The following is a 23,881-nucleotide window of genomic DNA, read 5'->3' as shown; positions in this document are numbered from 1 at the left end:
CAATAGATGTTACGGTAACTATCGGATACGTTAATCAATAGATGTAACGGTAACTTTTGGATACGTTTATCAATAGCTGTAACGGTAACTATCGGATACGTTAATCAATAGCTGTAACGGTAACTATCGGACACGTTAATAAATAGCTGTAACAGTAACTATTGGATACGTTAGTCAATAGCTGTAACGGTAACTATCGGATACGTTAATCAATAGATGTAACAGTAACTATCGGATACGATAATCAATAGCTGTTACGGTAACTATCGGACACGTTAATCAATAGCTGTAACGGTAACTATCGGACACGTTAATAAATAGCTGTAACGGTAACTATCGGATACGTTAATCAATAGCTGTAACGGTAACTATCGGACACGTTAATAAATAGATGTAACAGTAACTATCGGATACGATAATCAATAGCTGTTACGGTAACTATCGGACACGTTAATCAATAGCTGTAACAGTAACTATCGGATACGCTAATCAATAAACATAATGGTAACTATTAGATACGCTAATCAATAGATGTAACGGTAACTATTGAGTATGTTAATGAATAGATATAACAGTAACTATTAGATATGTTGAATCTGTTAAGAACCATTACACTAATGTGCCATAAAAATATCATAGTTATAGTCTAAATAAAACTATATCGCTTTCTTTCGCAATGTATATGAAATTACAATAGTAACACTAATTGTTGAGTGTGCAGGCACACAGTTTGTTACACATACGTCGGAAAAACTATATGTTGTACTGGAATGTATTAATTTAAAATATCTAAACATGTTGATATTTTGAGGTTAATATATAATTTGATTTGTGACACATATAAACTTGATACAAATTACTTCGCCAAGTTAATGTAGTTCACATCAAAACAGTTCTTCTTTATTCAATTTTATATATACATGTATGCAGTATCCCAGCCGGCCTGTGAGCCCTGGTATTCAGCTGAGGGCCTTGTTGGCATTCGATATAACAGGCATATATAGTGTGGTTGACATACTGTTGTACGCTCTTCTTTGCATTTATTCATGTGTTCCCAGAATTGCTCATGAGGATAAAAAAATCTTTTCCAGCAAGTATTAGTAGTTAACTGCAATTATAACAACGGCCTTTCAATTGTGTAGAATATTTTTTCACTGCCTTTTTCAGGAACGTACATAAACTGAAAACATAACTGACCCTGAGAAGACTTAAGCCCCATAAATTTCGAACAACACAGTGATAGTGAATACTGACTACCAAGAGTTTTGAATATAATTAAATAAATTGATGCTACGTAGTTAACGTGTTCTAATCCACCTATAATCTGCTTGTGTATTCTTCCTTAAGAAACTGAGCAAAACGAAAAGCAATGGCATTAATCGGGTTTCGATACCCGTGGTGGGCAAAGCACAAATGGTTCATTGTGTAACTATGTGCTTAACAATAAACAATCGAACGACAATAACATCAAGTGCAGATTGGCCCTTTCATAGAATTCTAAATTTCGGAACTGGGGAGCGTGCTTTAGGCTGTAAATGCGTTATAAGAGTGAAAGTCAATTTTTTTTAATCATGAGCGGATGGCGTAGGATGCTGGTTTGTAGCTTAGAATGAGAGACATCCTCAGTAGATTTCCTGTAAGTGCAGAACGCAAGAAAACCAAATTTTCCAAGCAGATATGAATTCATTATTATTATTTCATTTACCTGATGGACTGAACAAAGATTGAAGGCGCGTAAAGATTATTCATTGATTTCTTCAAGTATTTAACACCAAGTTATACAGAACGTTTGCATATTTATTAAGTGCATTGAAATGTTTAAATTAAGGAAGAGAATGTCACTGCAATGTTTCGTTCTCTAAGTTGCATTTCATAATTATTTTTCTACAAAAATACATATTTTTTTCTTTCTCTCTTCAAAAGGTGTCATCTTTATATCACGACGCCAGCATCGGAAATGCCATTAACGTAGTTCTGGTGAGGATGATCTTGCTCGAGAATGATCAGAAAGAGGTGAGATCATTTTTCTATTTAAAAAGCAACAAAGAAAAACGTATCTAACAAAACTCTTCTGAGGGAGCTTTGGTTTTGGTTTCGTTATACTTTCTTTTTAGATATATATCTAATTCTCTGGAGTATAAGCTGATTATATAGATAGCTTAAGAAAACCATTAATTGGGAAAAACTATGTGATATAACGTGGGAAACAGAAGAAGTCAAGATTTTATTCGTTTCAAGATAGCAATCAACATTGCAGACAACTAGTTTTTTGTTGTTTTCTTGCTGTCTTCACATCCATTTATTTCGGTAACCAATTATTAAATACTTTTTAGACTTGGAACAATTTAGTGTATCCCAGTTATTTATTGCTTACTTTTCTTTACATTGTACCTTATGTTTGCTTGATTTTAGTGTATTTCTCTTTTTATCAATTATTTAGGCCCGGCATGGCGAGAATTTTAAGGCACTCAACTCGTAATCCGAGGGTCGCGGGTTCGAATCCCCGTCACACCAAACATGCTCGCCCTTTCAGCTGTGAGGGCGTTATAATGTTACAGGCAATCTCACTATTCGTTGGTAAAAGAGTAGCCTAAGAATTGGCGGTGGGTGGTGATGATTAGCTACCTTCCCTCTAGTCCTACGCCGCTAAATTAGGGAAGGCTAGCGCAGATAGGCTTCCCTAAGGCTTTGTGCGAAATTCAAAACAAACAAACAAACAAATCAATTATTTAATCGGAGTATTTAATGTATTTTTCTTTTTAATAACTTATAAATTCAGGATGTCCCAAAATAATGTATATAAAATTCTTTACTTTTAAAGTATAATGTTTTTAGTATAGTTTTCCTCCATTCTTTCTATAAATACACGCACACACTCATACATATTTATTTATTATTTATCTGTGTAATTGATATGAACATTCATTTTTGTTCGCGTTTTTATTTATTTATGTCTAATTATAGTGTTAATATTTGTGTGAAGTTATTGATTCACAGAGACACTGTTATTCAATATTCAGCAAGAAGAAGATTTGGATATAAGCCACCATGCGGAAAAAACATTGAAAAGTTTCTGCCAGTGGCAGAAATATGTAAACCCGAGAGATGAGAACCACCCCAATCACCATGATGTTGCCATTCTTCTTACAAGGTAATTAATCTAATGAATGATGCTGAAAGTGATTTGTTATTTTTAACGGTGCCTAATTTCCTGTGCATATAATAGTTGATAATTAATACAAAAAAGAAATACAAACAGTGGTGTAAGTTATCTTAATTATAAGCACCATAATCTGCAGAAAGGATAAAAGTTATATTTATAATGAATTATAGAAGATTAAATATAATGAAAATGATTCTTCTTGTACTTCCTTCTGCTATCAAAGTTTTTAATTAAAAAACTTTACATGTTGATAACCCTATGTTAAAATATAAACACACACACACACACACACACACACGTATAGGTTCGGCATGACCAGGTAGGGTAAGGCATTCGACTCGTAATCTGAGGGTCGCGGATTCGAATCCCCGTCGCACCAAACATGCTCGACCTTTCAGCCGTGGGGGCGTTATAATGTTACGGTCAATTCCACTATTCATTGGTAAAAAAGTAGCCCAAGAGTTGGCGGTGGGTGGTGATGACTAGCTGCCTTCCCTCTAGTCTTACATCGCTAAATTAGGGACGCTTAGCGCAGAAGGCCCGGCATGGCAAAGCGCGTTAAGGCGTGCGACTCGTAATCTGAGGGTCGCGGGTTCGCATCCGTGTCGCGCCAAACATGCTCGCCCTCCCAGCCGTGGGGGCGTTATAATGTGACGGTCAATCCCACTATTCGTTGGTAAAAAAGTAGCCCAAGAGTTGGCGGTGGGTGGTGATGACTAGCTGCCTTCTCTCTAGTCTTACACTGCTAAATTAGGGACGGCTAGCACAGATAGCCCTCGAGTAGCTTTGTGCGAAATTCCAAAAAAACAAACAAACAAAGAAGCTAACGCAGATAGCCCTCGTGTAGTTTTGTGCGAAACGCACAAAAAAAGACAACACACACGTGTATATATAAATATATGTGTTTTCTCGGCTTCATAAACGATTTCAAGGTATAAGGCTAACATCTTTCGTGATGAGATTGCTAATTATTCCAGCACAGCTGCTAATTATAACGTATAAGCACTTATTTGAGCGATTGTCATATTGCAGGAAATCAAAAATACACCACCATAGTCAAAGGTATATTTTAATGATTTTTATTTACTACAACATATTAAACAATATTAAAATAACTAACAAACTGATTCTGTTTCGTTCCAATGACAATTTCTATGCACGAGTTGTCTGGTTGAAATGCTTTTGTGGGCCAACGTTTCTGCTCAACGTCCAACTTCACAACCTACTAAGAATTTCGAAACGTACAAGAATATCCTTTTCTTCTTTATTGTTTTTGACAGATACAATATTTGTACAAGACTCAACGAACCGTGTAGCACATTAGGCCTAGCTGAGGTGGCAGGGATGTGTCAACCTCATCGTAGTTGCAACGTGAATGAAGATACAGGCCTCGCTTTGGCTTACACTATAGCTCATGAGATGGGGCATAAGTAAGTATTACACTATAGCTCATGAGATGGAGCATAAGTAAGTATTACACTATAGCTCATGAGATGGGGCATAAGTATTACACCACAGCTCATGAGATGGGGCATAAGTATTACACCATAGCTCATGAGATGGGGCATAAGTATTACACCATAGCTCATGAGATGGGGCATAAGTAAGTATTACACTACAGCTCATGAGATGGGGCATAAGTAAGTGAGGTAAGATATTTACTTGTATCTAACTTTTAAGTGTTTTGTTTTCGATTCAGAATGAGTTAATACTGCACCACTAGTTTATTTTATATTTAGCTGTTTTTTTATTTAAATAACGGTATCCAAAAATTTGAAACAGACAGTTTCATAATATTATGTAAATTGTATATAAAATGTTCATGGTCAATATCAGTAGCTTTTTACATAAGGAAAGTATCAAATATCAATAACTTTCCCAAAAAAATAAAGTCAAATTTCAATACGTTTTACCCAAAGGAAAGAGTTGAGTATCGTTAAGTTTTGCCCAAAGGAAAGTCGTAGTTTCTAGTTTTTTAAGACCTATTACTGATGCTGGATCACGAAATGATAATTTATTACAATTTTTTAAATTTTGCCTTTAAAAACTTACCATTCACACTTAAATTGTAACAACAATTATACAGTTATTTAAATAATTGTGTTTTAGAGGTGTTGCGTGTATGTTGTATTCAAGCTATGAGACAACTCTTGTCATTTACATGAGAATACGTTTTAATTAGAGCGATTATACCATGACTGTTGTCAGGACGGTTTAAACATTGTTGTATAAGTTACTCTACTATGTCTCACTCATGTACCTAAGTTTCTTGACCGTGAAAAATAAATATCATGTTTTATAATTGTTTTTTAAGGTTATTACTGACAAGTTATAAGTTGATATATTTATATATTATGTTTATAAGGTTTTACTGTTTATAGTGTTTCATAACGTGTGCAAGAGCCTAGAAAATAAGTGAGGGTGGGATAAGATATTATTGATATTGACGTGACAAAATAGACATTTTCAATTGTCGTTTATCAAAAACTGTTAAGGTTGTGATTTAATTCTTTAGTTTTCCAGGGGGCATTAAAGACGTCCAGTGAACGTGATACAGATAAATTTTTGAAAGACTAACAATACGATTAAAGGGTTAAACATTATTTAAATTAGGGGCTGTTAAAGTTGTCCAGTGAACGTGATACAGATAAATTTTTGAAAGGCTAACAATACGGTTAAAGGATAAACATTATTTAAATTAGGGGGCTGTTAAAGTTGTCTAGTAAATGTGATAAATAAACTCTTGAAAGACTAACAATGCGGTTAAAGGATTAAACATTATTTAAATTAGGGGCTGTTAAAGTTGTCTAGTGAACGTGTTACAGATAAATTTTTGAAAGGCTAACAATACGGTTAAAGGATTAAATATTATTTAAATTAGGGGCTGTTCAAGTTGTCTAGTGAATGTGATACAGATACATTTTTGAAAGACTAACAATACGGTTAAAGATTTAAACATATTGTTTTATATCTATTTTTTTCATATTTTGAAGTATCACCAGCGCATACAAACATTGTTATTGTTTTATTTCTCGAAATTATCCGATACTTTGTTGTTGTTGTTTAGCTTTGGGATGAGCCATGATAGTCCAAACAACGGCTGTCAATCTTCTCATGGAGAACGTCAGCACGTTATGTCGCCACATTTAATCTCTGACACCAGCCCTTTGGTGTGGTCCAATTGTAGTAGAAATGAAATTACTAAATTTTTAGAGTAAGTATTTCTTAACATTTATTATGATAATAGTTGAAGTTGTATTTTGTGAAAACAAATTTTGTGACTACAAGTTCAAGTTTTAAAAATCAATTAGCAGAACGTAAATGTGCTTGTTAATGTAAGTCTTTGTTATAAATTAATAACGAACTATTGTAACGAACTGTTGTAACGAACTATTGTAACGAACATAATTTTGCGAGAAACCACATTACCTTTTTATTGCTTTGTTTACTGACTGTGAGAATGAACTGTGTTATAGTTCACCCAGATTTGGGGAACACTGTTTCGTGAAACGATACAACATTTTGCAACACAACATTTTAACATTATACACCCTTAATTAATTTATTTATATTGTTTACATGATTGATATGTAATACTTGTTTGAAGATTACAATTTATTGAATATCTAATATTGTTATTATTGCTTATCCTTTGTCCATCTGCTTCAATGGTTCAGCGGAAAGCCTGAGGGCTCACACAATTAAAATGCCGGGTTTTGATACTTGTGGTGAACACAGCACAGTTAGCCCATTGTGTAGCTTTGAGCTTAACAACAAACAGACTATTTTTTTCAACCCCTATAGTAGCGAGATAGTACTATTATTAAAATGTGTTAGCTATTTAAAATTGAATTATATTTAAAATTTATGGTGTGTAAAATCAATTTAAGATTAGTAGTTGATGTGGGTGTTTCAGTTTCCACCTGGCCCGGCATGGTCAAGCGTGTTAAGGCGTGCGACTCGTAATCTGAGGGTCGCGGGTTTGCATTCTCGTTGCGCCAAACATGCTCGCCCTTTCAGTCGTGGGGGCGTTATAATGTGACGGTCAATCCCACTATTCGTTGGTGAAAGAGTAGCCAAAGAGTTGGCAGTGGGTGATGATGACTAGCTGCCTTTCTTCTAGTCTTACACTGCTAAATTAGGAACGTCTAGCACAGATAGCCCTCGAGTAGCTTTGTGCGAAATGCAAAACAAACAAACAGTCTTTACCATTCTTAGAATTTAGCCACATTATTTCAAGGTCTCAATACTATTTCTACTAAAATGTAAAGTTCCACTCCTTGTGAGAAATATCGGGCAAACTAGGCTCTAACGAATTATAAATGTTATGTTAACATTTCTCTCCAATCTTATGATGAAACTAGCAAATGAGTAAAAACAACAACAAAAGAAATACAATGAAAGCAGTTGATTCAAACTGTAGGAGTAACATTTATTTTTTTAAACGTTTATGTATATAGCAGATTCAAATTGAGAGAGCCACCTAATGGCACGGCGGTAGTCTGAAGACTTATAACACTAAAAACTAGGTTTGATGCCCGCAATGGGTATAGCACAGATAACCCACTGTGTAAATGTGCCTTTAGAAACAAACGAACAAAAATAAACTTTTCTTTTTGAAAATTTTGTACTGCGAATTTTTAAGGTTGTGTTTGTTTGAAGGGTTAGGTGTTCTCTAGTGCTTAAAGAGTGTGCCTGACTACTGATCAATAGTTCTTAGATTTGAACCCGCCAAACACGTTCCCTACTTTCACCTCGAAGATTCAGAATCTTTATAGGTGGCAGCACAAAGTAATGCTCTTTGTTTTGTTTTGTTTTCAACTTTCGCGCAAAGCTACACGAGGGCAATCCGAGCTAGGCGTCCCTAATTTAGGGTTAATGACAAAAAGAGAAGGCAGCTAATCATCACCAGCCACCGCCAACTCTTTGGGCTACTCTTTTATCAACGAATAATGAGATTGTAGTCAGTGTGTGAACTGCAATTATTTACGCACAATATAAAACAGAAGCGGTTCATATAAGACTTAAAACATAAGTGGAAATTCAATATAAGTTGAAAGGTTAAGTTAATGGTTCGGCGTTCTTTGTATTCATTGGACGACCGCAGTTTCATCCCGTAAACCACACTTACGCCCCCATTGTTACAGCGGAATGTCTGCGGACTCACTGCACTAGGAAAAGAGTTTCGATACCCGTTTTGGGCAGAGCACAGATAGCTAATTTAGCTTTGTGCTTAACTACAAACAGACTAAACAATGTAATCTAGGAGAATTCGTAAGTTACACATTTGTATGTTTAATTGAATGCGTACGAATTATTTTGGATTGACAAAGTGTTTAGTTATAAAGTTATTACTTCAATAAGTTAAATATTTCATTACAACTCTTTTTACTGTGTACTGTTTGTAATCTCTCAACAAAGTGAATATTTTTTAAATAAAAGAGCTAGGGCGCTTACTTTTTTAAGTAAGCGAAATCCTGTATTCAAAGTAATTTCGTTATCTCTGATATCTTCCTATAACTTAACGAAGAAATTTCTATTTATAAAATCTAAAAACCCTTTTCCATTTCAGTATAACATTCGGAGCCTGGCGTGGCTTAGTCGTTAGTGTGCCTAATTGTGAATCTAAAGGCTTTGGGTTCATTTCTCTTTGCCGCAAAGAAAATAAAAAGAAACCGTTCCTCACATTTGGTAGTCGGTATGCTATAAAAGAGAGTCAAGTCCTGTTATTCGATCAGAATAGACCAAGATTTGGCGGTTGTTACTGTTGGCCGGTTGGCTTCCCTTTATCATGTCAGTTCAAAATTAAGTGATGGTTGGTGCATATAGTGATAAACTCTAAAGTTGTTGCGACAGCTGCATTGGCTCACTGTCTTAACTTTATCAACTCAGTTGTTACCGAGACTTGTTACTCTAATATACTCTTAATAATAAATTAATAAAACATCAGATTCCATTATGTTTAGTGCTTGTGTATTTTGTACACTACGACAGGTATTTAGTAGCAATATTTAGGGCTGTACTCAATGAACTGATGCACTTGTGTCCGCTTTTCACAATGGCTAAGAAATCAATGATAACTTCAGGTGAAAGAACGTGTACGTTATTTCCAGTAAGTTATAGCCAGCCATTTTTTGGATTTCGTGTCAGTGAACCTTCTCAGCTTGTACACATTGACACTGTATTTTTTCAAACGTCCATTGTTCGATTATAATTTTGTTTTGTTTTTAAGTTTTGCGCAAAGCTACACAAGGGCTATCTGCGCTAGTCGTTCCTAATTTAGCTGTGTAAAACTAGAAGGAAGACAGATAGTCATCACCACCCACCGCCAATTCTTGGGCTAAACTTTTATCAACGAATAGTGGGATTGACCGTAACATTATAACGCCCCCACGGCTGAAAGGGCGAGCATGTTTGGTGCGATGGCTATTCGAACCCGCGATCCTCAGATTACGAGTCGAACGCCTTAACCCACCTGGCCATGCCGGGTCTGTACCAGTTACTATTGGAGTGTTTCATTATCGTAGAAAATGAGTGATTTCACATAGTTTTTTGTCTACGTTTCGCAACAGGTAAAACAAAACTATTTAGTATTTAATCCCACCGATATAGTGAATGATATAAAACTATTTTGGTAATTTGAGGTTATAAAAATTAAGATAATTTTCCCAAACATTTCAAGGATATATATATAGTTAACTTGATCACTATCCACTTTCTTTCCCTTTACAGTCGCGACTGGGGACACTGTTTGGACGATGAACCTTCTGATCACGGATTCTCGTTTCCTCAGCTGCCGCCAGGGGCTATGTATGATGTAGACCATCAGTGTCGGCTGCAATATGGGTCAACAGCGGAACACTGTGAAGGCATTGAAGTTAGTAATATATACATATATATATATATATATATTATGTCACTTATGGAACGAAATGTTTAGATGAAACCAATAAAAATCAAACAACGTCAATATATTTATATGGGTGTAAATATATGTTCATATATTTAGAAATTAAATCGACTAAATTAAAAATAGCTTATATAAATATATATATATATATACATACATATGTGTGCGTGTGTATGCAACTAAAACAAACATGTACAAATTTTGTAATTTTTTTACCTATCTAGAAGTGTAACGAGATGCAATCAAATTATGTAAATATGTATACCTAGAACTGAAAACAATACAAAATTAAACCGTGGGCGTGGTCTAGTTGTTAGCCAGACACCAGATCAGACCACACTTCAAACTTTCAGTTTTGGGTGCAGACAGTCAATCCAGTTATCCAAACAGACAAAGACCTAGCGGTAGTTGACTGGCCGCTTTGTCTCTGGACAGTAACTCAAAATTAGGGACAGTTATACTTGAGAAGTATTTGAAATGTCTAGTTTGGTTCACAGACATCTCGTGAAAATACCAGACAATAACTATATGTATGGATGAACGTAAAGTACACACACACACACACAGTAGATAAGACAGAACACAAGTAAATCAGTTAAAAAACGTCGAAATTTCCCGCCATGTCTCGTCTACGACAACAACTGTTATTCGAACGTGTTGTCATTCCCTTTCTGATAATTATATTTTAAGTAGATTTTTTTCGTGCATTTTCCTTCACACAGCTTCACAGATTTGTCTTAAACCACTAATGACTATGGAAGGTAAGAGATGCTTAAGACGTGGTGGGTCTTAACGTATCCTAAGTGATTTTCTTTTCATTTTGTTTGCTTTAGTTGAGCTAAGGCTGTTTCAGTCTTGTGATTTAAGTGTTTTATTAAAGGTGTGCCCCATCGTTGTACAGTCGTGTTTACGCAGAAAGAGCTTTTCCCACATCGTATCTACAGAAATAATCATGTGTGATTTCATATTTTTATTTGTATTCTCATTCAAAAAAAAAATCGTAATTTCACTGAAACAGTAAATATACAAGTCAGTGCACATAGACATAAAGTAAAACATGAACAGCTACTTTTCTTCAGTTTTAAATCATTTTCACCAGGGATGAACGTAGCAAAGTTTATATCATACTATGGTCTATTAATCCAAGGATTCATGTTTCGCGGCCCTTTGCTGCGAAAAGGATCTTCAAGCCGTTGGTGCGCTTTAGGTGTTAATGAAATATCACTGTTCAGTGATACAAGAGTAGCCAAAGAATTTGCAGTAGGCGTTGTTAACCAGCTGCCTTCTTGCTAGTTTAATACCTTAGAATTGGAGACGACTGTGTGCAATTATCAGTAGTGTATGTTTTGCACGCAAATTACGAAATAAAATATAGATTTGCGAGGAAGTTAAAACAGTTCCAGATTTTAATAGGGCCGTTAAGAAGTCTGTGTTTATTGGGGAAGTTAAAACGGTTCTGTTGTTTGTATCAGAGATGCTAAAAACAGTTGCAGTGTTTAGTGGGGAAGCTAAAAACAGTTCTAGTGTTTAGAGGAGAAAACTGAAATCATTTACAGTGTTTAGTGGGGAAGTTGAAAGCAGTAATAGTATTTTCTGAGAAAACTAAAAACTATAGTAGGGCTGTAGTGAGAATGCTGAAATTAGCCTTGGTATGTTTAAAGAACAAATTAAAACCTGATAGTGAAACTATAAGTTAGCTTTGAATAAACGTCTTTTATATTTACTGTTTACAAGCTTTCAGTCTGTGTAACTAATTTTGTTGTTTTTCGTTATTTATATATATAATGGAACTTGCTTACTGCTCCCTACTTTTACACGTTTAAAATAATGCAGCAGTTTGCATATGTCTGTACGCCTGTTTCTTGGACCGCATCTGTTTTACAAAACTGCTCACTTAAGGTGTAAGGGATAATTGAAGCGTACGTTTTTCTGTTTTTTTTTTCTGATCGTACGATGATTAAACGTTGTAGTAGGTGTAACAATCACAAAGAATTTTGAAATGTTTATGATTTTACTGTCTTATTTTCGGGTTCTACCCCGGCATTCCAAGTATTTTATTTATCTATTTTATACTTTGTGTTTACCAAAAGTAATAAAATTATTTGTGTTCGTTTACTAATTAAAATGATTAAAAATATAGTATGAGCACAGGAAGCCGCTAAAACCTTTATCGTCTGTAATAGCTTTGTTATTAAAACTGTTGTTATGAATTCTTGAATCGGATCTTTGTGTTTGACTGCGTCATCATTATTCAGCAAGAAGAATTGTTCAAAATCTAGAATGTAAGCAATTATATGCAAATAGAGACAGCTTTATATCTGGTTTTAATTAAGTTTAATCAAGAAATCTCATTGGTTAAAAAATTAAACGAACCAGCAGCAAGAACAGGAAACGAAAACGATTGTTAACCAGTTCCATTGAATAAAGAACATTAAAAACAACGCATTTAATGAATCACCTTACAGAAGTGGCTACGTGACAAAGCATATTTGGCTTGGCATTGTCAGGTGGGTTAAGGCACTCGACTCGTAATTCGAGGGTCGTAGGTTCGAATCCCCGTCGCACCAAACGTGCTCGCCCTTTTAGCCGTGGATATGTTTTAATTTGACGCTCAATCCCACTATTCGTTGGTAAAAGAGTAGCCCAAGTGTTGGTGGTGGGTGGTGATGACTAGCTGCCCTCCCTCTAGTCTTACACTACTAAATTAGGGACCGCCAGCGCAGATAGCCTTCGTGTAACTTTGCGCCAAATTCAGAAAAACAAACAAATACAAAGCATACAATATCATCTTGGCTTTTTTGCTGTGTCTGACAACAACATTTGGAAATATTTACAACGTAAAAAATGATAGAAATATTGAATCAAATTATTTCGAACCTTTTAAAGTCATAATTAAATCCTATTTATCACATTTCTTTGACGTTTCGTGCAATGTGATTAAGTATGGCCACTGTGGCAAGAAATACATCAAAGGATGTTAGTGATATGCTTCTGATCCAGAAAGTGTTAATATAATCCCCAAATTCACAAAGTATTTTCTATAAATCCCTGGATCCGTGAATCTCGTATCAATTGAAACGTTATAGTCTTCAATCCCGATGCCAAACTTTATGACGGTGACTGGAATGGAAAGACACAAGTAAGAGGGTGCAGTGGTGGTGAAAATTTTGAGTTTAAATATATCAAGTTTATGTTCAAAAGATCTTGCTATTTTTTTGCACCAAGCAAGAGGTTATCGCACCAAGGAATAAAATTTGAGTTGTTTTTTTTATATCGTTTATTTGGCATTAAATGAAAGCGACATCACGCTCGCTTTTATTGAGAGTCTACATAGATACAGTTCGTGATATTACAACCGCGCGTGTTTCCTTGCTAGCTTTTTACATTTTATATAAGTACATGGTTCGTTTGTACGTGAGCGACGCCAGTTATTGACCTTCGTGACACCTCGAAAATTTCAGTCCAGACGCTTTTCTTTCCTTTTGGATGCGCTATCTGTTCAGTCGCGCTTCTACTGTCCAAAATAACTTGATCAAGGTCCATTTTTCATTCGTGGAAAAGTACGATCGTGCGTGTGTTAAGTTAACGACAGCTGTTGATCGAAGTTGTTGACAGGTTGTTGTATTATGATATTTTGTGTTTATTTTTATACTCGTTCAGAAGTTTCAATGGTAAAAACAAACAAACAAACAAACAAAAAACTCTCCATTGCTCATGACGTTCGTACTAACCAGTTTTATACACTTAGAGAACTGTTTTAAAGTGAATGTTTTTGGTTCTTCTCGTCTCGTATCTAATTTGAAAGAGGAGAATTGGTATATTTTGAGACACATTTCAGTATCGTTGGAAAATCTATAATATTATACACGTTTTGCAATAATTAATGGCTCGGCATGGCCAGGTGGGTTAAGGCGTTCGACTCGTAATCTGAGGGTCGTGGGTTCGAATCCCGGTCGCACCAAATAGGCTCGTCCTTTCAGCCTTGGGGGCGTTATAATGTGACGCTCAATCCCACTATTCGTTGGTAAAAGATTAGCCCAAGAGTTGGCGGTGGGTGGTGATGACTAGCTGCCTTCCCTCTAGTCTTACACTGCTAAATTAAGGACGTCCAGCGCAGATAGCCCTCGTGTAGCTTTGCGCAAAATTCCAAAAAAACAAACAAACAATAACTAAGTAAGCAAAATTCGATTTTGAAAAGAGATCGACTTGTGAAATGTAAGATACCACTGATGTAATTTTTTCTTCATTTAAGTCGAGTACTGAAACACGTGCATAACAGTTATTAAGCTGGAAACAAAATACGATTGCTGTTTCACGCCGTTGGCGAATAATTCCAGGTGGCGCAATTTATTTGAAGATTGCAAATAAGCTTCGAAAGTTTAAATGATACGAAAAACAACAACAACGTATTGAGTTGGCGATACGTGGTAACCTTGGAACGCCCATAATAAAATAGTATAACACAATCATCTACTTTGATTTTTATTACACATTTCTGCACAAATACGTTTTGTTATTTATTTATGTAGTTAGAACGCCGTTTTTAATCCAAAAATTAATCTTTAATGACAAGTTATGGCTTCCATTTTTTCAACCACAGAATTCCCAGTAGGGTTCCATTTGGACCTCATGGGTTTTTCTTAGCGCATTTTCTTATTCATGCAGAAAATTTCATGTGAAGTCCATGATCTTGTTGGCAACAGGACGACTAATAGTATGTTTTCATGCGAAAACATGCAAAAAATACTTCAAATATTACATTGAATATCACCAGTTACTGCTGGGACTCTCTCTATATTGCGTAAAGCAATAACTATTTTTACCTAATTTAATGTTTTATACCAAGTCTTTTAACTGGCAAAAATATTAAACTGTTCAACGTGAATGAAGATGTGGACAATTCCAGTTTTAATGATGTGAAAACAAGTCGGTAGCTGAAGGTTAAAGGTTATTATAAGGAAAAAATCCTGAAAGAGTATCTGCAGGTTTGCAATCTGACCTTTGACCTCGAAGATCTGAGGGTTAAAATTTCCATGAAAAAGAACTGAAAGAATAGCTGCAGTTACGCTCTGATCGACAAATTAAACAGTGTTATTTCTTTTGAGATTACCTGGAGATATATGTTGAATTTTTTTTTATAAATTGGACATTTTGATAAAATTTCTTAACATAAATAAACCGTGAATTGATTAAAAATGCCTATTTTGTTAACAAAAAATACAGGAGTGGTTACGGTAAATGCGTACCATAAACAGTACACACACGCTAGCTCAAACAGTAATGTTTTGCTATGGTAAACAAAAATTAATACGGTTGAAGAACGATTATTTCTTGCTTATAACTAAATTTAAATAGAAGCTCCTCACGTTTTAAAGAACATCTCGTGAAAATTTTCAAATTACATGGCTGTATATTAGTATTATTTGGATATCTCTACATTTCAACCATTTTCTTATTCATTGTTGGCTCGTTCAATTAATAAAGTTTCGATATAACCAAAAAAAAAGTGTATGTGACTTATATTGTCATCTATAGAGAAATCTTATAGTCACATTTTCAGAACCTTCTAAACATTTGCAGTAGCGATGCTTGTTGTAACTTCACAAGTCGGTGATCAGTCCGTACAATGGATACAGTGGTACTAAAACATTCAATAACAACAACAGTGACGAGTGTGTGGACCAAAGGGTACCCGTGAGTGATTAATGTCAGTAATAATACCCCACTATACTGCATGGACTTTAGAAAACAGCAACTTTCAGAACATAAAATAGGTTTAACTGATACAATATTCGTAATTTGTAGTGGGACTAATGTTGTCAGTAGTCCATGGAAGTGAAGGCAACCTATAGATAAAAAGCTTGTATTTCATTTAGTTCCAGTAATAAATTCCTTATATTGGATGTAATGAATCGGCCTAGTGTAATAACTGTATATACATTCGTTGCCCTGTAATAAAACCCTACGTATAATATCAATATTTTCTGCTCTTTTTCAATAATTAAGAATTCTTGGTATAGTATCATCTCTCTTCAATAAGTACAAAATATATACCCCTAAAGCGTTACGAATTCCTCGGTGTTTATGGATGCCTTAAGTTTTCTGTGTAACAATTTAATGTAGGGACGAATGAACCTCGCGCACTTCAGATATGAAATATGTAAATAAATTGTCGAAAATTAGTTCTAAGCCTTTTTTCTCTCTCTAGACCTATGATTTTCCATTAAAAGTTATCATAACATGAAATATCGATTTTTTTTTTCCACTTCAATTTGTCGGTAACTTCTCCTTTTCACAAATCATTCAGTTGTTGAACCATCTAAAGTTTCGTGCATGCAACTTGCACTATAGCATTTTGATTCATTTTAATATTTTTTTAAAGCGAATTTATAATTCTTGTGAGACTTTATAAGCCTGAACTTTTTACGATTTTTATGAGGTTTGACAGGTTTTGCTCTTTGGTTTGCTCTTCAAAACAGGATGTTTGTCAGACATTGTGGTGCCGAATGGATAAACGCTGTGTAACCCGCTTGGAGCGTGCAGCAGAAGGAACTATTTGCGGTCGAAACAAGGTAAGAAAATAGGATAAAAATTATCAAACATTTTTACCTAGTGTAATGATTATTATGAGGTTAACGAGATGAAACTATTACCTCTTTTTACAATACAGATAATATCGTTAGTTGCATAGTCTGTAAATGAATGTGGTTTGGTTTTTTTGAAAATCGCGCAAAGCTACTCGAGGGCTATCTCCGCTAGCCGTCTCTAATTTAGCAGTATAAGACTAGAGGAAAGGCAGCTAGTCATCACCACCCACCGCCAACTCTTGGGCTACTCTTTTTACCAACGAATAGTGGGATTGACCGTCACATTATAACGCTCACACGGCTGAAAAGGCGAGCATGTTTGGCACGACGGGGATACGATCACGAATCGCACGCGTTAACACGCTTGGCTATGCCGGGCCGGTAAATGAATGTGATTATTTGTCTTTATCGGTACATTAATGGATGATGAGTTAGTTTTTATTTTGCTTTTTTTTAATTTCAAGACGACAATTAAAGTGTTATAAAATTTAAGTTTTTTTAATAGTTTAACCTTATTATTTTCAAAGCATTCTCACGTTGTGTAATATATTGTATTGTGATGGCCTAGCATGGCCAGTAGTTAGGGCGCTTGACTCGCAATCTGAGGGTCGAGGATTTAAATCTCCGTCCCACCAAACATGCTCGACCTTTCAGCCGTGGGAGTGTAATTATGTTTTGATCAATCCCACTCTTAGTTAGTAAAAGAGTAGCCCAAGAATTGTCGGTGGGTGGTGATGACTAGCCGCCTTTCTTCTAGTCTTACACTGCTAAATTAGGGACGGCTAGCGCAGATAACCTTCATGTAACTTTGCGCGAAATCCAAAAAAGAAATAAATACACAGTTGTATTGTCAGTTCATAAATGTGTTCTACACAGAAAGAATGAAAATTAATAAGTTCTAAGAACGTTATTCTACAAAGACTGAATGTATTTTATTAAAACACTTGCGGGGCCTCACCATATAGTTAACAATCCATGTCATAATGTTCGGTTATACTATATCTGACAACCGTGCCTCTTGAAACGAGAATTTCAGCGTAGTTTCTATTGCTAAATATCTTGTCGTAGTCCTTTCACGTCCAAAGCACATTACTGACCCTAATAACGTTTCCGTACATATCAGAACGCTGTTTTCCCCACGCTTGTATCATTAAACTGATCACACAGAGATCCATAGGCACTTCTTGTGGCAATTTGACTGATATATTTCCCTCTGGTATACCATGAATAACCTTTTCATTCTCCAGCTGCCTAATATATGCGGTGATTGAACGGGTTCGTTATGAAGGCACGTGACCTGTGTTTTCTAGACAACCTTTATTACGTTGCCTGCTGTTGTCTGGAGAACATGAATTCTCATCTGTTACAATTCGCTACACTTTACTTATAATGGCTAGGGTACGACTTGCTGCAGGTCTCTTTGTAAATGGTCCTTGGTCTCCAACTTGATCCATATTTCTTCGTTTTCTTATCTCATTAAGTACAGAAGATATATAAACACGTTTTGGAAATTATAAATTTCCGATCTGAGCTAATTTTTACAAATTTAATGTATCAGTCTTTTGTATCGTAAAGCGCTGTTACAAGCACTTCTCGAAAGCGACCAATTTTGGGTAGCAATACAGTATTAGAGTAACGTCAAGATGTAGTTTTAATACATTACGTTCCATCACGACTTTATATTGGATGTTATTGTCACGTGATTTGCATTTGAATATTTCAAGTCATCTTAATATAAGATACTCAATCGTCTTTATGCATTAAATGTTCTTTATGTAAATAGAACGTTTTAATTTTATTACAGCAGAAAGGCTTTATACATTATCGATAGAATATCATAAGCTAGAAGCCAGATATAAAAATATATTTATAACACGCTTTATAATATTTTTTATTTTACGAAATAATTGTTGATATAATCTGTAAGTTGCATTGTGGAGGCCAGGGGCGTAGATCCTGGGGGGATGGGGATAATCATCCCCCTCTACAGTTTGGTCTGTTGAATTGTTTTATTGCATCACAGGCCTACAAATTGTGTGTTTGTTCTTCTGATTCTCTTGTTCTTACCAATCGAATTACATAATTAGACCTAGATGTAGGCTTTTTCAGTAGCCAAAATGTACATCTTTAATATAGGCTAAGCTTTTTTATCTAAGCGATAGTTCGTAAGTATCAGTCAGTAGGCCTAAGTATACATGCAAGTATCGTGGCAACAAGATTACTCTGTGACTGCATGTTTGCAGCTGTCAGGTTCACGTAATCAGAGATTACCAATTTGCAAATTGAACAGTCCACATAAGTGGTTGCAAAAATCAACCCCCACATCGGGTGTAAAAAATCTACGCCCCAGCATGGCCAGGTGGGTTAAGGCGTTTGACTCGTAATCCGTGGGCGCGGGTTCGAATCTCTGTCACACCAAATATGCGCGCACTATTCGTTGGTAAAAGAATAGCCCAAGAGTTGGCGGTAGGTGGTGATGACTAGTTGTCTTCCCGCAAAGCTACTCAAGAGCTATCTGCGCAAAATTCAAAACAAACAATCAAATAGTACTGTGGATACGGAACTTGTGTGAACTATGAGTTATTTTAAAATGATGTGAGTAATTATAACTTTTCAGCAAAAAAAGAAGAAAGAAAAATGTACAATGTCTGTTACAATTCATATTAATATTTAATATTTTTAAATTGTATGATGCCGATGGTTTTGTTTTAAAATTAGCACGTTACACACAGGTTCAGTATGGTATATTTAAACGATTTTAAGTTTTAACATGTCGTTGCAGTCCATGTCGCTACGTTCGGTCATGCTCTGTCTGATGATCGTGCATAGTTATAATAGACATGTGACGTAATTTCCATTGCAAAACGCTTCTTATTGCGCTCAAACCCCAAAACACAAGCAAAGGATAACGGACTTTAGCCTTCTAGGGTACATAGAATTTATAAAAAGGTAGATTATTGAGAGCGGCTATACATATATGATAAAACAGAGTGAATTTCAACACTATCACTATATCTAATTTTTATGTTAAGCGAAAAAGCGGAAACCTTACTCTACTGTTTAGTATAAAAACACCTAGAGTATAATTACAGTATTTTTTTAAATTGAAGAAAGGCTTCAGCCTAATGTTTAACGTGACGGGCTGCAGGTTGAAGAGGCTTTAGCCTAATAGTTAACATGATTGGCTGTGAGTTGAAGAGGTTAATGTAACGGCCTGCGGGTTGAAGAGGTTTTAGCCTAATAGTTAACGTGATGGGCTGTGAGATGAAGAGGCTTTAGCCTAGTGTTTAACGTGACGGGCTGCGGGTTGAAGAGACTTTAGCCTAATAGTTAACGTGATAGCTTGTAAATTGAAGAGTGTGTGTGTGCTTTCTTATAGCAAAGCCACATCGGGCTGTCTGCTGAGTCCACCGAAGTTGAAAAGTCTTTAGCCTAATAGTTAACGTGATGAGCTATGAGTTGAAGAGGCTTTAGCCTAATGGATAACGTGACTGGCTGCGGGTTGATACCTGTTGCTGCTGAATACACTAAGAATATTTCAACTATAGGTGTTTTTTAAATTCTATATCCAATATTTTTATTCGGTTGAAAGAAATGGATAGAGCTTTTGTAGCACTATTGTTTGGGTAACTTCTTCTGGTCAGTAGTTCAGAAATAAGTACCGCTAAACGTCATCCCAGGGACTTCTGATAAGATGCCGTTCAAATTGGAAATTGAAGTTCTATGAAAAATTAAGTTATTTTAACTTAAATCACTATTCAGTAGGCAGAAAATACTTATTGTACGAAGTGTTAGTCATGTTATGATCAAACAGAATAGTGATCGGTTATAAAAATCAACTATATTATTAAAAAAATTACAAATGAAAGAAAAATACAAATTAAGAATCTACTATTTTGCTTTCGATGATAGCTTCATTGCCAAGCCTAAATTGTCTAAATACAAACGTCGCGTGTTAAAATATTATTAATTGTGTTGGAATATTATTTTTTATTGAGAAACTTTAGATTATCTTGAGTATTTGTCTGTGTTTTCTTATAGCAAAGCCACATCAAGCTATCTGCTGAATCCACCGAGGGTTATCGAACCGCTGATTTTCGCGTTGTAAATCCGTAGGTTCACCGCCGTACCAGCGGGGGACAGATTATCTTGAACTTACATTTTTCAATTTTTTTTATTTATTTGACCAGTAAGTCAAATTTATGCTTTATTAAAATTTTAATATCTGGTGGCTCATTGGTATGTCTGAAGGCTTATAATGCTAAAAGTCGGATTTTGATACCCGTGATATGCAGAGCACAGATATCCCATTTGTAACTTCTGGTATAGCAAAAAATATATATATTACTTTTTTATTTTTTTTTAAATTGTATCTGAGAAAATGTGGTTGTCATTGAGGTTTTATTGTACTAAAACTATTTAATGTCTGGAAAAGATGATAACACCTGGAACAGCATTTACACTGTCTCGTTTATAATTACAACCTCATAACTGAATATTTTCCTTCTTAAATACGATTTGAATCGTGCAATGCGTTAATTAAGCATATTTCAGACTAAAAGTTACACTTTCAAAATGCGACACTTTAAGATTGCTCAGTTGAATGTTAAAAGCAAAATCCTTGTGTTTGTTTTTTCAATTTCGCGCAAAGCTACACGAGGGCAGTTTAGTAGTGAGAGACTAGAAGGTTTGTTTTGTTTTGAATTTCACGCAAAGCTACGCAAAGCTACGCAAAGTGTAAGACGAGAGGGTAGGTAGCTAGTCATTACCATCCACCGCCAACTCTTGGGTTATTCTTTTACCAACGAATTGTGGGATTGTCTGTAACATTATAACGCCCCTACGGCTGAAAGGGCGATCATGTTTGGTGCACCGGGGATTCGAACCCGCGACCCTCAAATTACGAGTCGAACGCCTTAACCCACCTGGCTATGCCGGATCCCAGCCCCTGTCAAAGTTTAGATATCCAAATCACTGTTGACATGGTTCGACAACGTTTCGCCAAAATATATTTTACTGCAAATTAGTCATGTAAAATATTGTTAATTCTTAGTAACAGCAGTCGTTATTTTTCACCACGGTTGCATCTCAATACTTAAGATGGAAGTTGGATTGCATGAATTTTTTGTCATAGTTCGAATACATTTTTCTAAAATTTAATTCTACTCATAGTTAAGTGCATCAATTTGAGGTGTTAGTTAAAGTTTAAAATACATTGTTGTTACCACACAAATGTCAGTTCAACGAACTTGTCTGCACTTGAATGGCTGAAGGTCAGCGCAAGGCCTCTTTGAGCTTGGTTTTACTTGAATCGCTGAATACCAGCTAAAAGTCTCAGTGCGCCGACTATGTTTAAAATCTCAGAATCTTAACCAAAAGCCTTGAGGAACGAAGTTGTACTTGAACCATAGAATGTTAGTATATTAATTAATAACTTTGTGATATCGATTGGTGTTGTTTGTTTTGAATTTCGCGCAAAGTTCAGATAGTTGTGAAGCTACTGTGTGGTGCAGAGAAACTGTTGCTCATGTGAAATAAATAACAACACCTCGTCATCTTTCTTACGTTGATTACACTCTGAAACAAAATTGTTACTTTTTCTTGTTATTTCCCAATTGCTTATGCCTAAAGTAAATGGAAAAGACCTATTTTTCTTCAAACTTTGCTTTTGTGACCTGAGAGGGTGTAACGAAAACATCATGGGGCAGTGTATTTGGGGGCTGATGCGTGAAAGTGATGTATATTACAGTCGCAAATTTCGAGAAACTACTCACTTCTAAACATTTTTGTTCATTTTTGTATAACTTTAGTATAAATACATGTAAATCTTGATTCATATGTTGTTTTATTCAGACCTTATGTAAACGAAAATGTGCGAATTTGCCCATTTCTTTCATATAAAATAGGTTAATTTCTAAATTTTATTATCCAGAACACAAAATCAAAGTTTGAAGGTAAAAATTGCCATTTTCTGTACTTTTACAACACAAGCAATTAAGAAATAACACATACTATCCAGGATTTGTGTTACATAATGCTAAGGTAGAGCATTACAAGCATGAATTCAATGCCCGTAGAATAAAGGATGAAAGCCGATATGTGCTTTTATTTATTTATATTTTTGCAGCTACTATATTTAACTCTTTTTTTCAGTATGTTAGAGACCTTAAGAAACTTGTCGTTGTACCGTTAAACAAAACGTCATTGTATATGTCAGGCCTTTATTGTTCCAATATTTTAGTTCGTGTCAGTTACCTTGGAACAGAGGACGAGGAATGAAACAAGAGGTTCTCAGTTGACTCACAATAGTGTTTATGCAGGAAGTAAAACCTTAATGAAGATTGTTTTTGCATTCTTTTCGACTTCAATCTCTTTTATGATCTGTATAGCATAGCAAAATATTATAGTATTAGGATTGTCGAAAATTACAGACAACATAAAGTGGAAAAAAAAAACTTCATTGTTCAAAGTATGTTACAATAAGTAACAACACACAATCCTGACATGTTTTCTTCTATGGCTACAAGTAATTTATGTTTGAATTTAACAAGAACTATTTCACCAATGGCCAAAGTAAGTTTTGTCATATTTTAGAGTATTTTGGCAATGAACTATTCCACTAATATTTTAAGTTAGTGACAGGTAGTTTTCTGTATTCTAGAGTGTATTAATGATGTACTATTCTACTGAAGTTTTAAGCTAGTTGTAAGTACCTTCTGACTCTATTCTAGAGTGTATTAGTGATGCACTATTCTACTGAAGTTTTAAGCTAGTTGTAAGTACCTTCTGTCTCTATTCTAGAATGTATTAATGATGCACTATTCTACCAAAGTTCTAAGCTAGTTGTAAGTACCTTCTGTCTCTATTCTAGAGTGTATTAGTGATGCACTATTCTACCAAAGTTCTAAGCTAGTTGTAAGTACCTTCTGTCTTTATTCTATAGTGTATTAGTAAGTTACCATTCCACTGACATTTTACGTACCCTCCGTCTGTATTGATGAACTATTCTACTCTTTTCTTGTTCCGTAATAGTAAACATAAATTTTATATTAGATTACTTTATACAGTATTATGTATTTTTTTTACTATTACTATTCTGCTAATGTTTTACGATAACTAAAACACATTCAATTTGAACTCCAGAGCTTCTTAATATTAAAATAACTATTTTAATAATATTTTATGATGGCCAAAGTAATTTTCTTCAGTATTGTAAAGTTT

General features: G+C 35.1%; 1 protein-coding gene across 2 annotated transcripts in view; it reads left to right on the top strand.

The window, feature by feature from the left end:
• LOC143240431 (A disintegrin and metalloproteinase with thrombospondin motifs 6-like) overlaps positions 1 to 23,881 on the top strand; it is a 118,431-nt gene that overhangs the window by 68,751 nt on the left and 25,799 nt on the right. For both annotated transcript variants that reach the window (XM_076482853.1, XM_076482855.1), the window contains 6 exons: positions 1,924 to 2,013; positions 3,021 to 3,151; positions 4,444 to 4,593; positions 6,231 to 6,377; positions 9,896 to 10,040; positions 16,553 to 16,645. In XM_076482853.1, coding sequence (XP_076338968.1) covers positions 1,924 to 2,013; positions 3,021 to 3,151; positions 4,444 to 4,593; positions 6,231 to 6,377; positions 9,896 to 10,040; positions 16,553 to 16,645 — 756 coding nt within the window. The remainder of the gene's footprint in view (positions 1 to 1,923; positions 2,014 to 3,020; positions 3,152 to 4,443; positions 4,594 to 6,230; positions 6,378 to 9,895; positions 10,041 to 16,552; positions 16,646 to 23,881) is intronic.

The sequence above is a fragment of the Tachypleus tridentatus genome, chromosome 13, assembly GCF_004210375.1.
Source record: "Tachypleus tridentatus isolate NWPU-2018 chromosome 13, ASM421037v1, whole genome shotgun sequence".
Taxonomy (NCBI): Eukaryota; Metazoa; Arthropoda; class Merostomata; order Xiphosura; family Limulidae; genus Tachypleus; species Tachypleus tridentatus.
Note: the sequence above shows the minus strand (reverse complement) of the source record. Positions and strands in the feature narration are given on the sequence as shown.